Here is a 13,746-nt window from a genome sequence, read left to right on the forward strand (position 1 = left end):
CTAGTCAATAGATTTATAAAGTTCGAAAGACAAAATCTCCATTCCGGATGAACAAACTCAGAAAAATAAACTGAATAAAAGAAAAATCTGCAGTTCCATGTGACAGCCATACCTGTTGTTGTCACTCTCTGCTCTCTTGATAAAAGCTCTCAGCTCCTGGTTAGAGGCTTGTATAGCCTCTTTCTCTCTGGTCCCGTCTCTCATTAGCCTTCTCATGTCAAGAGCCTCTTTCCGTTGCTTGTCCCGTTCCTGTACACACTCCTGGAGCTCTCTGTGAGCCTCCATCAGCTCAGTCTGTGCTTTAATAAGTCCATCCTTTGCCTCCTGCAGCTGCCAGTGAAGGCCCTCCAACTTCATGTCCAGATGATGGAGAACGAAAAAGGCATGAAATGTCAATATAAGGATAAATAAGTAGGTCTAATGGGTGGACAGTAAACCTCTTATTATCTCTTATAAGTTAAATTGCTCCTTTGGGAATCGTCCACAGTATACAATGTATAACATGTCTAATATATGTCATATTTAATGTAAAGTGCTTTGAGCAATTTACAGTACATTAAACGGAAAAGCGCTAAAATAAATACCATTCATTATTATTATTATTATTATTATTATTATTATTATTATAAGTGTAAATCAGAGTATGTTTACTACATAAGTAGTATGCTGTAAGGTGTCTGTCCACACCTTATACTACTTATCAACTTAATATTTTTACATTTATGACTGTACTGTGTGATCAAGGACCTCTTGTCGTTGCAGTGATTTCATTTGAAAATCTTCATTTTTAAACTACTAAATACCTTCACTGACAGCTGATTCCTCACTCCTCCTATCAAGCTGCTTCAATAGCAAAAGGCATGTCCTTTCTAGGCTAAAAACAAACCTTATGTTATCTGTGGAGGGCCACATTTTGGTATTTAAGGTGGCTCATACTGTACAATGCCTTTCATAGAACAGTTTGGAATCATTTTAAACTGGAGCCTCATTCAGATTAATTCCTTTCCTGATATGAAATGAACCAGTTAGGCACAATATAAGATGAATAAAACCCAACGTATCATCTTCGTTGCAATCTTGACTGTAAAGGATATACTGTATATCATGGTTTACCGAGGAGATAATTAGAACTTTAAGAAAGAAAAAAGTCTTAAACAGCTGCTACTAACTGTCTGTCTTCAACATTAATCAATAACCAAACACAATAAAGTCTTTATATTCTGTAAAATCTTTAAGTTACATCAAAAGATTAAGCACATGTATGTAATAATGAAAATTGAAAAGGAAAAACCCTTCAGCTTACTATAGGACTGATTTGAGATCAGATAATGCATAAGAGCTCCATTGTTTGTAACCTCAACATCTCCTATTCTAATCATCTGACACCGTATGACCTATACATATATACATATGTGTTAAGGCAATATGTTGTGCGCAGCAAGAGGAATAGGGAGGACAGAGCTTATCAGGGCATGGATAAGAGCCAGTAGGCCTGCAGCCAGGTGCTGTCTTTCCCCGTCTCCTTACTGCGGCTCGCAGCGTGAACTTCCTCAGAGAGCAACATGAGAAACAGCAGACCCCACAGGGGGGGTGGGGGGATGGGGGGATGGGGGGATGGGAAAGACGGAGGATGAGGAGCAGGATGAAGAGGAAGAGTGTTATGTTCAGAGGCCACACAAGATGTTTTTTTCTCATAAACTCTAATGTGAGAAAAAACAAGCCAGTGCTGATCTTGCCAATTATACTTTATTTTATCTTATTTTGTGGGGGGTTGCGGAGGAGAAGGGCAGGGAATATGAGGGCAGCAGTGTTGTGTTATGTGGATGGGAGAGGGGGACCTGGAGTCCCAGTGGAGCCAGCCTCTCGCTGCTGCAAGCGAGAAAATAAACACTCCCCAACCGGCTTATTTACACAAGGGGTTAACTCAAGCTTTGATTTCATATTATGGTACCAAGGATTGTACCCCCCACCCTCTCGCTCTCTTGTCTTCCCTCTCTTTCTTACTTTTCATGCTCAGTAGCTCTCTGTCACATACTATCACTCGTGCTTTGTCAGTGTCTGACATGAGAATCCAGAGATGGGATTAGGGAAAATAATCAAACAAGAAAAATAGCAAGCGGGGCGGCCAAATATGACAGTGTCGCTGATGCTTGGCTTGATATATGTTAGGGAAGTGCTGTCCAAACCTCAAAACCCTGCTGCTCTGGCTCCACACAACCTCATTCACAATACTTTGACAAGACTAAGGAGCGGAGTGAAGACAAGATGATCCTCAGTTTTGCTTTTTCATTGAAACCAAAAAGTCCCACATAGATAAACAATACCCTTTTCCAGGGAAAACAGTCTTTTAAATCAAGGCCTGGTGAGGCCCTGCAGTTATATCTTAATGAGGTGACTGTGAGCTTGTTATTTTACTAAAACGCCCAGCGACCCTGTGGCTACAATCCTGACCTGAGGCAACCCCATGAGATGAGATTTACAGCTCTCATTTGGCTCTGGGAGGTATGTCACTGGGCCAAAATTATAGTCTTTAATTGCTCTTTTATGTTTATATTAAAGTCAATGGAACTACATTTTCCTCCAGTGAACTTGACAGGAAAAAGATGCAGAGCGTGTGCTGAGAGGTAGTCTTAAGATTGGACACCACCTCTCCTTGTGTGATTTGGCCCTACACTCTGCACCTGATGGCACTGCTAGTAAAGCTCCCTGACAGTGGCCAATGTCAACAGCACCCTATGGTAAATGGCTCTCCCTCACACTGGTACTAATTGGTGCAAACTCCCCTCACGTTAGAAGAAGATGGTATCCTATCCTATGCCAAGCCAAACAAGCCTTTCGTTTCCCATCCATTTCTGCGATCCTGCATTAAGAACCGCCTCTGGTGACATACAAACCACATATAATATGATTTGTTTATTAAATCACTGATTATATAAAAATGCTATCATTCACTTGAAGGGTCCCTTTTGGTACTTTTCATCAGTTCAGCAGTTCTTAGGTTTAGTGTTGAGACAACCAGGCCGTAGGTGTTCTACACTGTCAATGTACATCCACTAAAAGTACTTGTTTTTGCAACTTACAGGCTGATATTGTAATCTTATGACCTGATAACATTAAGGAAAATATCCTATAAGGAGATAAAACATTTTCTTACATTTAGCTTTTCCCTAATATTGTGTATAACTGAGTCTAATTTAAGGAGAATAATAGTGTATGTTTATACTTAAAGAAAAGGTTTAAAGTGCTTACCTCCTGTTGTGTATGTTCTCTCAGTTGGTATAACTCTTTTCTCTCAATTACACTCCTCTTAGCATTCTCATGGGAGTTCAAAGACTCCTCAAATTGAGACCTCAAATCATGCAGCTCAGACCGGTAGACAGCCGTAGCATTCTGGAACACAAATCGGTTGGTATGTGAAAAATAAGAAAAGAGAAACAGGCCAATGTGACCCTGCCATATATTATATTGATACCTTATATATACCTTTTACACTATATATATACCTTATTCTGCTCGTGTTTGTTGCGTGCCTCCCTCTGCATGCACTCGAGCTTCATGCCTGCTGTGGCTAGCTCCTGCTGCAGGGCTGCTAGCTTCTCCGTCAGGGCGGCCTTCTCTGCCTCCTTCTGGGACAAAGCCTGTTAACGACAGATTGCGAGGTCAGGGTCATTTATTATATAGCTCACTAAAAAGTTTGGCCATGGGGACTGGGACAAAAAGAAGCAATATAGTGCTTGAGAGAAACTTCCACTGAAGGACAAAGAATGGAACTGGCGTCTTGCATAAGGGTTTTGAAGGATTTATGGCTCTTGATTGACATACTGTACAGTGGCAACTGTGAAGGCAAAACTAGGTATACGTTTATTATTCATCATAATATTCATCTGTTTAGAAGTCTATTCTACCAGACTAGACTTACACCCGTGTCATGTCTACATTTGTGTGAAGACCGCTATTTTTATATATTTATTGATATGTCTTTTTTTATTTTATTTTATACTTCTTAAAGTGTCTATATCTAGGAATATAGGTTCATAAACATTCCAGAACAACCTATGAAGACCACCTCACAGACCTGTTGCTTTTCAATCTCAGCCTGCAGGAGGCTTTGGTTGAAGTCCTGCTGCAGCCGGGCCACTTCCTCCTGCACCTGTTGTAGCTCCTTCTGGCTGAGCGCTCGCTGCTCCTTACACTGTCTGCGCAGCTGCTCCTCACACTGTCTGCGCAGCTGCTCCCCTGCCTGCTCCCGCTCAATTGTCAGCTCTGCATATTGTTGCTCCTGTCACCCACCAAACACATACACTTCTGATTAGTTAGCTAAAGCATATGACTCACATTGTGATAAGCATGCACAATTTTTCAAGTCTGACTGAACCTTAAGATGGCGTTCAGCTTCAAGCTGCTCTCTGTGAAGTTGCTCTGTGTTGTTCAGGGTCTGCAGGGTCTTCCTCTCCATCTGGGCCAGCTTCTTCTCCAGTTCAGTCTGCGCTTTTACAGCTTGTTCAACTCGCAGTTCACCATCTTTGCGCATCCGAGCAGCATCACCTAGAGAGATGTATCCAATTTCGATAAAAATCCCACTCAATTATTAGATGGATTCACTCAGGATCTGCAAGATTTCATTTACAGTTTTATTTATAGGGGATACTCATCCATGTCTTTATGTGGAACACACTAGCTTAACACGACTTATCCATTCCATGTGTGTTTGTGCGGAGTGGTGGGGCCCTGGTCAGCTGAGAAAGCAGCCCCAGTGATCCCAAAGCCCAGCTGTTGCAGAGCTCACGGATGAAATATGGATCTCTAGTGGGCTGTTTGGAAGGGCTTCATGGCCAGGGGGGTTGGCACGAAGGACAGTGGGTTCTCTGAGGGAGGGGGCTACTCACGCGTCAAGGCCTCATTAGCCAGGAGTAAGCTGCGCCTCTCCCCCTCCTTCCTGGTGCACTGAGCCTCCAGAGAAGAGGCAAGCTCTTGGCTCTCGAACAGAGCCGCCTCCAGGGACCCCTTCTCGGCTCTGGAACACAGGGGGAAAGGGATTGGAGTACTGAAAAAAACTGCTTTGAACCACTAGGTGTAAGTCATAAAATACAATGATCCATCATGACCATAGTTTCCAAATAAAAGCATGTTACTTAAAGATGATACATGAATTCCTGTGATTTAGAAGGCAAATTGGACAGGGCAGCAGAGGCTGTTTTTTTGGACACCTTAAAACCTGTTAAGCCCCAAGCCTGTTTTTCAGGTCTCAGGCTCGAAAAGGACATTCCCAGAACAAATGACCATATCTTCTCTTCTAAAAGGGGTAAATTAATAATATTTTTTCTCAAAGCAATGATACACCGGTGAGTTGGATGTAGAACAGTCAGAATCAATATAGATGTTTTTATTTTAAAGTAAATTCAGATTGAACATAGTAAAAAAATGTAAATGATAGTGTCCGTCCAAAAAAAACCCATTACTTATAGTGAAAACCACACTTCAATGATGGGATAGTAGACTAAAAGCTTTAGGAATCCAAACTATAACATAATAAGTACCCTGTATCAAGATTGATGTAAAACAACTGCATTTGACCTTTTTAGAGAGATTTAGAAAAAAAAACACTTCTGGGGTCATTTGGGGGGATTTGCCATATCTCTGGAACCCATTGGTCGATTTTGGTGATTGACACCTCTTTTTAACCGTTAGAGCCAATATAATCGAGGGGAAGTTACTAAATCCATCTAAACATTACCATTGGTGAAGGAGAGGATGCGCAGCCAGCATGCCCAAAACCGGAAGCTGGGTTACAGCTCTCATACACTATATGAAAAATACTCTTATTGACAACATGTTATGATGGATTATCAGTAATCATTTCAAAGTAACACAGAGACATTGGATTAACCTTCAGCAGCATTTATATGCGTTTTAATGCCCTTGAACACAACTTTTGATCAGAAAACAGCAAAGGTAAGACGTGTTTGACGTTTTGGCCCCGTAAAGCTAAGTTGTGTGTTGTCTGGTTTTGTCTTCGCTGCCGCGAGTTTTGGTCGCTTAGTGATGATACTTATACCATTGGAATCTGTGGAATCTCAGCTTTCGTATGATATCTTGTTTGTGCAGATCCGATGAAGTATAACATATTTATACCGTGAGTTATATGCTAAGTGCGTTAGCACTCTTTCGCTTAGTGCTCATTCAGAGGCTCGGCGTTAGACTTGTGTTTTGTTTCGATAAAAATGGTTCATATCGTCAGGTAGCTGAGTTGCTTCCCATTAAGTGGGTATGACACATTAATAGGTTGTTAAATGTTAAGAAGCCCTGAGACACAGTTTCGTGAAAGCGGGGGCTACGGGGCTTAACAGGTTAAAAGGTCAAATAAGCATTTGAAGGAGAGGTATACAATCAACTACCGTGTTCAGCAAAGTAACATTTCTGTATTTTTGTCCAAAAAACTGATGTGGCTTTTAAGAAACTATAGATAAATACACTGAACCTGAATACGTACATCACAAAAAACCTGCTTCCAAAAATGAGAACTATTTCTTAAAACAAAAATGTGCATTTGACACACACACACACACACACACACACACACACACACACACACACATTGGGTTGTTTATGATGCTTTTGAGGAGATTTACTGACTTGCATACATTCCTTTAAGTCCTAACCATAACCATAACCATAACGGATGCGTGCCTTACCCCAACCATGACCCTGACCTTAACCAACAAACACATAACTATTTTTCTATAGCTTGTGCTGAAGGCAACAGCAGAAAACAGACTGGGAAAACTGGTTTTCAATCTGAAAAGGGTTCCAAACATTTTAGAGGTCAGACCACACAAACAAACACACAAACGCAAACACACGGACCTAAGTGCAGCCATCTCCTGGGCAATACCACAGGCCTTTCGGTCAGCAGAGTTGAGCCTGGCGTCCAGAGCCGCCCTGTCCTTGGCCAGCTCCTCCCTGTCATGGCTGGCTCTCTTCAGGACTGTGGTCTGTGTCTGCAGCTCCTTCCTGCACGCACACAGCTCCTCACACACATCCTGCATCTGCCAGTTGACCTGGAGACACACAAACACAAATAAAAAACACCATCAAGTCATTTTTTTATTCTTTCTGCTATAAGCTGACAATATAAAGACTCCACGGTAAATTATCATAGGCATTAAAACTAGAGTAAACACGCTTCATATACTGTTTTGCCTGTGGAACAATGTCTCACAAGTGGGAGTATGAGCAGGAACATGGAACACAGTTAGACTGAGTGTGAACCACCCAACCTCTAAATGCAATGCAGCCATTTTCTGTTCTAACATTGAACTCTACATACCCCTCTTTTTGCTTATGAGGCATAAATTAAACAAACTTTAGGCCATTCAGTGTACAGGACTGCGGGGCCATAACAAATGCATCGCCCCGAAGCAAAACACAAATTATTGGTGATGTGATTTGTATTCAGTTAACACTTAACAGGACCTATATCTAGCAAGAAAACTACTGGGAAAATGTTTATTCCACGAAAAACGAGTACATTTTCAGGGAAAAGAAATACGATATTCTCAGAGATTAAAGTGGTAAATGAACGGCACAAAAACACAGAAAAAAAAGTTGTTCTCCTCATCACACCACAGTGAGGAGCTGCAACAGCGGGGCATGTGGAGAATTCCTTCATCTGTACATTATGTTGTAGTTCCTCATGCAAATCCATTTGTTGTTTTCTTCTGAATAGGCCCTGTTCATATATTGCACATTTGGGACAGTATATCCTGAAAGAATATTGGAGTGTTTAATCTAAACCTGGGGTCGGCAACCTTTTTGATATGAAGTGCCATTTAAAAAAGAAATTGATCAGCGTGCCAACGGTCGAGAATTGTCAAGGGGGGGGGGGGGGGCGGTTGAGGAGCTTGACGCTCGTGAACTATCAGCAGGAGGGCGGGGGAGCCTCGTTGAGGGGATGCAGTGTGTGGACCTGTCAGCGCAACTTACATGATGCCGAATTTAACACATTTAAATAATTGGTTTAAACGGCATAATAATAAGGACGATCGTCCGTTCTGTGATTTTCCAGAGCACACATGTTATGATATTAGGGTAATGCAGAGTGAGATGAAATCGCTGTCCCTTTAAGAGAGAGAGAGAGAGGGGTGTGGCTTGTGCATGTGTGTTTGTGGATGGTATCGACAGTGAGGGAACGTGTGTATGTTTCTGGAAGTGAAACGAGGAAGCAGAAAAACAGATGTCTGTGATGTATTTTGTGAAACAGAAGAACAGCTAAATAAATGCAACGGCCTCCCAAGAAGAGCTCGCCTCTCTCCAGTCATTTAAGCTAAAGTGGGTTATTGAACCTGAAGCTTGTTGCTTCTGCCCTCCTCGACTACGGTCTGGGAGCCGACAGGAAAGTGCAACACACAGATGGCCAGTCCGCCCCTTTGTAGCATATTATTTCGATGAGAGATGAGCAGATCGCCACTGGGCTTTCAACTAAATACACAGCCACGCAAAAACTGTGGCATTTGTACAGCTCCTTATGGGTACTGCAATTAGTGAAGTGCTTTCCTCCGTGGTGAAACGATCAGCACTGCACCACGGAGGAAAGCGGCAGAAAGTCACCTGGAGATAAAGAGAGCGGGGCTGCGTTGCGTGCATGGCTTCCTTCTGCAGGTAACGGGGAGACGCGCTCTGGCGGCGGTCTCGTTAAGGATCCGAAAATACAATTTAAATATTTTTGCACACTTATTCCACTTATTCCTAGTGTGCCACTGGTTATGGTGCCGCGTGCCAATGCTGGCACGAGTGCCAGGGGTTGCCGACCCCTGATTTAAACTGTTATATCTACTAATATTTCATTTTAACAAATGATTTGAAAATCAACAATCCCTGCATTTTGATTTCCAGCCAAACCCACCCTAACTTAATATTAGCATATAATGGATTTGAGCCTCTCCTTAGCTAAATATTGCAGTGGATGAAGAAGACTAATGGTCTGGATGTGAGTAGTGTCCGATAAGGGGATGAAACATAAGCTTGGGGCAATGAAAGCAACTCCAGGGCTCGTTTCATACTCAGCTGATTTATTTTTACAGAGAAGCTATTTTAAAATGTTTGCATGGAATTTGTCAAATTGTTTAGGTTTGTTATATTCTAGCCGAGATCAGCGTGAATACCCCAGTGTTACATTCAGAACAGATAAAAGAACAGGAGAGGATTTTTGTTCATTCTTTAGGGGATGAAATAAGGAAATCTGGATCTGCTGAGGGAAGGATGGGAATACTTTAGGTGTTAATTTATCACTAACCCCCACAGGATATTATATGTCTATCTATTTATCTTTTCCAGTTCATTTGCTCATGAACATCTCTTGCTTGTTATGTCCCAAGTTACTCATAAAACACAGAGTGGGGCTAAAACTGCTCTCCATATCCTATTTGAAACAAAAAGCCTAAGCAGATGTGTTCAGCTCATCCGATACATTTTATGTGACAACAAGCTCCATTAACCTGCTGAAAGCTATTAATAACATCAGCATAGTTCTCCCAGGTGGTGGGAGTTGGAAGGATGGAGGCTGCAGTGTGTCTCTGACCTGTGAGTGCTGCTCCTGGGCCTGAGCACTCTCCTTCTGCAGCAGGCTCAGCTCTGCTTCCAGCTTCTGGCAGAGATCCTGCATGTGGCTGTGGGAGCTCTCCAGGGCTTGTTTCTCAGCGAGCAGATTCATCATCTCCTGCTGCACCCGTGCCGTCTCCTCCCTCGCTGCTGCTCTCTCCGTTTCAGCTTCCCTTCTGCGTTCACCAAGCTGCGTCTTCTCCCCTTCTGTCTGGAAGGTAAACTAACATTTTTCATTTCTGTTCGGTTGAACTCTGCCCTTCCATCAATGTAAAAGAGCATCTGCATAGCTTCCATTGAAATATAATATGTACTCATAAAATACCCAGTTGTATAACAAGACGACGTTTAAATTCTGGCAGTGGCTCAGTCAGTCGGGGCCTGGACTGTGAGCTGTAGGGTCGCTGGTAATTCCCGAACAGACTTAAAATATGGAGTGTGGACTGCTATTTGGAGAGGTCCCAGTTCACCTCCTGGGCCCTGCCGTGGTGCCCTTGAGCAAAGCAAGTGTGTGTGCTTTGTGCATGTATGTATGATCAATAAAGAGGGTTTCATCCTCCGATTCTACATCTACAGCTGTAAAAAGCAGTAAATACATTAATGCAGCAGTTACAGTATATAAGTCGAAAAATGTCATACATAATTGTAAAACACTGAAAGGGACCATAATACTTTTACATTAAGTACTTTAAGTACATTCTATTGATAATATTGAAATACTTCTACTAGTAAGCTTTAAAATGGAGGACTTGTACTTCTAGTGTAGCTGTGTTATTGGTACTTTCACTGAGAGGACCTGAATATATCCCTAACCACTGATGGCTACTCACCTGCAGCAGAATTCGATTGAGCTCCACCTTGTCTTTGGCTAACCCTTCACTCAGGGCAGCCATTTTGGCCAGAGAATCTTTAACGGCAGCCTCCTGATTCTTGAGTTTGGTGAGTGTTAACTCATGTGCGGCACACTGGGACTCCATCTGCGGAGTGAATCATAAATATTAGAAACAAGTAATACAGATAAGGCTACCTGGTGTAGAACAAAGCAGTGTACCTTGCTGAGAGCCAGAGCCAGGCTGGCCTTATCATCCTCCAACACTTCCTTCTGCAGGGTCATTTGACTCAGAGCCTCCTTCACTGTCACCAGCTCCCTGCGCACATCTGACAGCTTCCCTTCCAGCTCCTCCAGACTCCTCTCGCTGTAACACATATATGACTCTTTCACATTGTTTCCTTGTCTCGAAAACACACACAGGCCAATTATTTATATAAACAATGTCCCTTAACAGCAATCCATCTCCATTTTGAAAGATGGAGAAATGTTGGAGCCAGAACACTGAGGGAGTTTTTGCTGTATCGCATGTCCTTCTCCAATTCTCCGCTAATCACATTTTTTTAAAGCAAAAAGGCCTTTCCCTCTTGCATGAGTTCAGTAATGCAATGTAAATCATTTACATTTTCATCCAAATGTCATCTGGGTGCAATGCTGGTTGGAAAATGACATGTGTTACTGATCTAAAATGTAAACAAAGGATCTTGAAAACAATCGTGGGTGACGGGGATGCGTGTTGTGTAACTGCCATTCCCCCCCGCCCGTGCTGTACCCTCTTTGGGCCTCCGTGCGCTGGCGTGCCAGCTGCATCTCCAGATCCTCCCTCTGCTGCCTCAGGAGGTCGTGCTGTCTCTGGAGCTCCAGCGTTGAGCCTCGCAGTACCTCCAGCGTGGCATGCTGGGAGTCAACCTCCTGCTGCAGCCCAGAGAGCAGATTCTCCAGGCTGCGCTTCTCACTGTGATACCCCGAGGTTGTGAGGAAGGGACAAAGAGAGACAAAGAGTATGTTGAGGTTAGTTGTTACACAATGAGCATCTTCTTAATAATAACACTTCAAAAAAATATCAACAAATCCACTTTCAGTATAAATATTGCTTTTGGAGATGCTTTCTTTTATTATTATTTCAATTAATAATCTGGTATGATTAGGGAAAACATAATCAGATTACAAAATATAAGGAATTAATCAACCCAGATTACATTTGAAAACGTATGCAATTTTATTCGGGTGGTTTGAGCCAGTACTAATGTCACCTGGTAAGGGTCATTTGATTTGTCCAACTGTAAATGCTGAATGTGCCAATGTATTTTATATGCATTGGAAATGTTGCAAAAATGAAAAAGATGGTATAGTTGGCTTCATTTTCTTTTCTTTTTGTAAAAGTAAAGGTGAAGGAGTACCAAGATAAGATTGCATATTTTTTGTAATCCAATAATGTAACTAAATACGTAAATATCAATGTCATCTAGAACTGTCCACATTTCAAAGTAATCTAACTCAACCCTGATAATAGTGAATATTTTCTACCTACAAAAACATAAAACCAAGCAATATTGTGACAATTATTACTGCAAGTTGTTTTTATCACTGTTGAAGCTGCATCACATTCAAGAAAAAGCATAGTAAGAGCATGATCATGGTGTACCTGGAGAGGAGCTCCACTGAGCAGCGGTATCTGTTGCTGTCTCTGAGGCTTTCATCCAGATCGGTCTTAGCCTCCTGACTTTCCCTCCTCACTTCCAGGACCTTCTGCTCCAGCTCTTTCCTCTCAGCGTCTCTCTCCTGCAGGTGATCACGCAGAGTTTCCTCCTGGTCCAGAGCCGCTTCCAGACGCCCACGCAGGTCCTGTATGTATGTGTGGCGTGTTAGTACAGAAAGTGGTTACATATTATCTTATATATGTATTACATATTCTCATGAAAAGAGTTGCTTCACACATTTTTCTCATCTAATCTCAATCTTACATTACAAGTTATGACTTTGGTGAACTGTTCAACTACAGAATGAAAAGGTATAAGAACACAGTATATTACAAGAAAAAAATATAAATATAAGATAAATAATGAATTTTGATATTATTGTATTTTCTTTAATCATGTTATGACCCTCGGATTTAATATGAGTTTCGACTCTCAGATTGGAAGCCACTGTAAGAAAACCTCTACAATAAAAAATACAAATGTAAAAGAAAGAAAAGAAAGAAAACCTCTACAATAAAGAAAGAGCAGTAAAGAGCAGCTGCTTTTGATGGACCTGTGTCTGGTTCTGGTGCTTCGAGAGACCATTCTGCACAGCCATCAGGATGTTCCTCACAGGAGAGGAGGACACATTTTCAGATCCACTGCCATCACCCACCTGTGTATGACAGACAAAATAAAGGAGAATCTGATAACATCAGTCCTCTTGTTTGCGGACCTGATGCATGAGCTGAGAATCTGTGATTTAGTGCAGTACTGCAATACCACATCGGACAATTGTTTGTCCACCGCTTTCAAGTCAGAACTCCTCAACCAGTTGAAAATCTGCTCAAGATTGTAGGTCAACCTTTTGAGAAACTCTATGAATCAGCCTAGCATAACAACATGAGACCTATCATGGTTAAATAAAGGTTCAAGGAAAATAAAAAAACATATTGAGGCTAGCCAACAACATTATCTCTAACCCCAACAATTGTCTGAACAGCGAATATCAACTGTTACCATCACATTTTCATTTCATTTCATTTCAAACCTTTATTTAACCAGATTGTTCCCATTGAGATCATAGATCACTTTTTCAAGGGAGACCTGCAGCATATAGGTTCCACATGAACATAAAACAATAAAGGACATCATACATTATATTTACAGGATACATTTACATAGTTATAGACATTTACAAGTGCCCATAGTATCAACGAGCATTTCATTTAGCCTAGCTTTAAAAACATGCCGAGGAATTAGATTGCTCAGTTTCAATTCTTGCTGAAGATTGTTCCAAGCAAGTGGAGCTGCGCACATAAAAGCTGTCTTACCTAAGACAGTCCTTGCTCTTGGCACATCTAACAAGACTACATCATGCGATCTCAGACAATAGCTGCTTGCAACTCTCTGTGTTATCAGAGAGCAGATATAATACGAGAATTTACCAAACAAAGCTTTATAAATAAACATGTACCAATGACTGAGCCTCTTTCAGGTAAGTGATGGCAAACCTGCCTTGGCATACAGGGTACAGTGATGTGTAAGTGCTTTACAATTTGTGAGAAATCTCAGTGCGCTGTGATAGGCGGCATCTAACTTGTTCAGGCAATGGACAGGTGCATTCATATACAACAAATC

General features: G+C 41.8%; 1 protein-coding gene across 1 annotated transcript in view; it reads right to left on the bottom strand.

Annotated features, from left to right (window-relative positions):
* The window catches only part of crocc2 (ciliary rootlet coiled-coil, rootletin family member 2), a 41,554-nt gene that overhangs the window by 11,755 nt on the left and 16,053 nt on the right, over positions 1 to 13,746 (bottom strand). Inside the window, 13 exon segments of the mRNA XM_079691814.1 lie at positions 113 to 351; positions 3,250 to 3,390; positions 3,504 to 3,638; positions 4,076 to 4,279; positions 4,376 to 4,545; positions 4,887 to 5,014; positions 6,865 to 7,058; positions 9,578 to 9,808; positions 10,428 to 10,574; positions 10,649 to 10,793; positions 11,199 to 11,381; positions 12,072 to 12,271; positions 12,680 to 12,781. Coding sequence (XP_079547940.1) covers positions 113 to 351; positions 3,250 to 3,390; positions 3,504 to 3,638; positions 4,076 to 4,279; positions 4,376 to 4,545; positions 4,887 to 5,014; positions 6,865 to 7,058; positions 9,578 to 9,808; positions 10,428 to 10,574; positions 10,649 to 10,793; positions 11,199 to 11,381; positions 12,072 to 12,271; positions 12,680 to 12,781 — 2,219 coding nt within the window.

The sequence above is a fragment of the Notothenia rossii genome (assembly GCF_949606895.1).
Source record: "Notothenia rossii genome assembly, chromosome: 1".
NCBI lineage: Eukaryota > Metazoa > Chordata > Actinopteri > Perciformes > Nototheniidae > Notothenia > Notothenia rossii.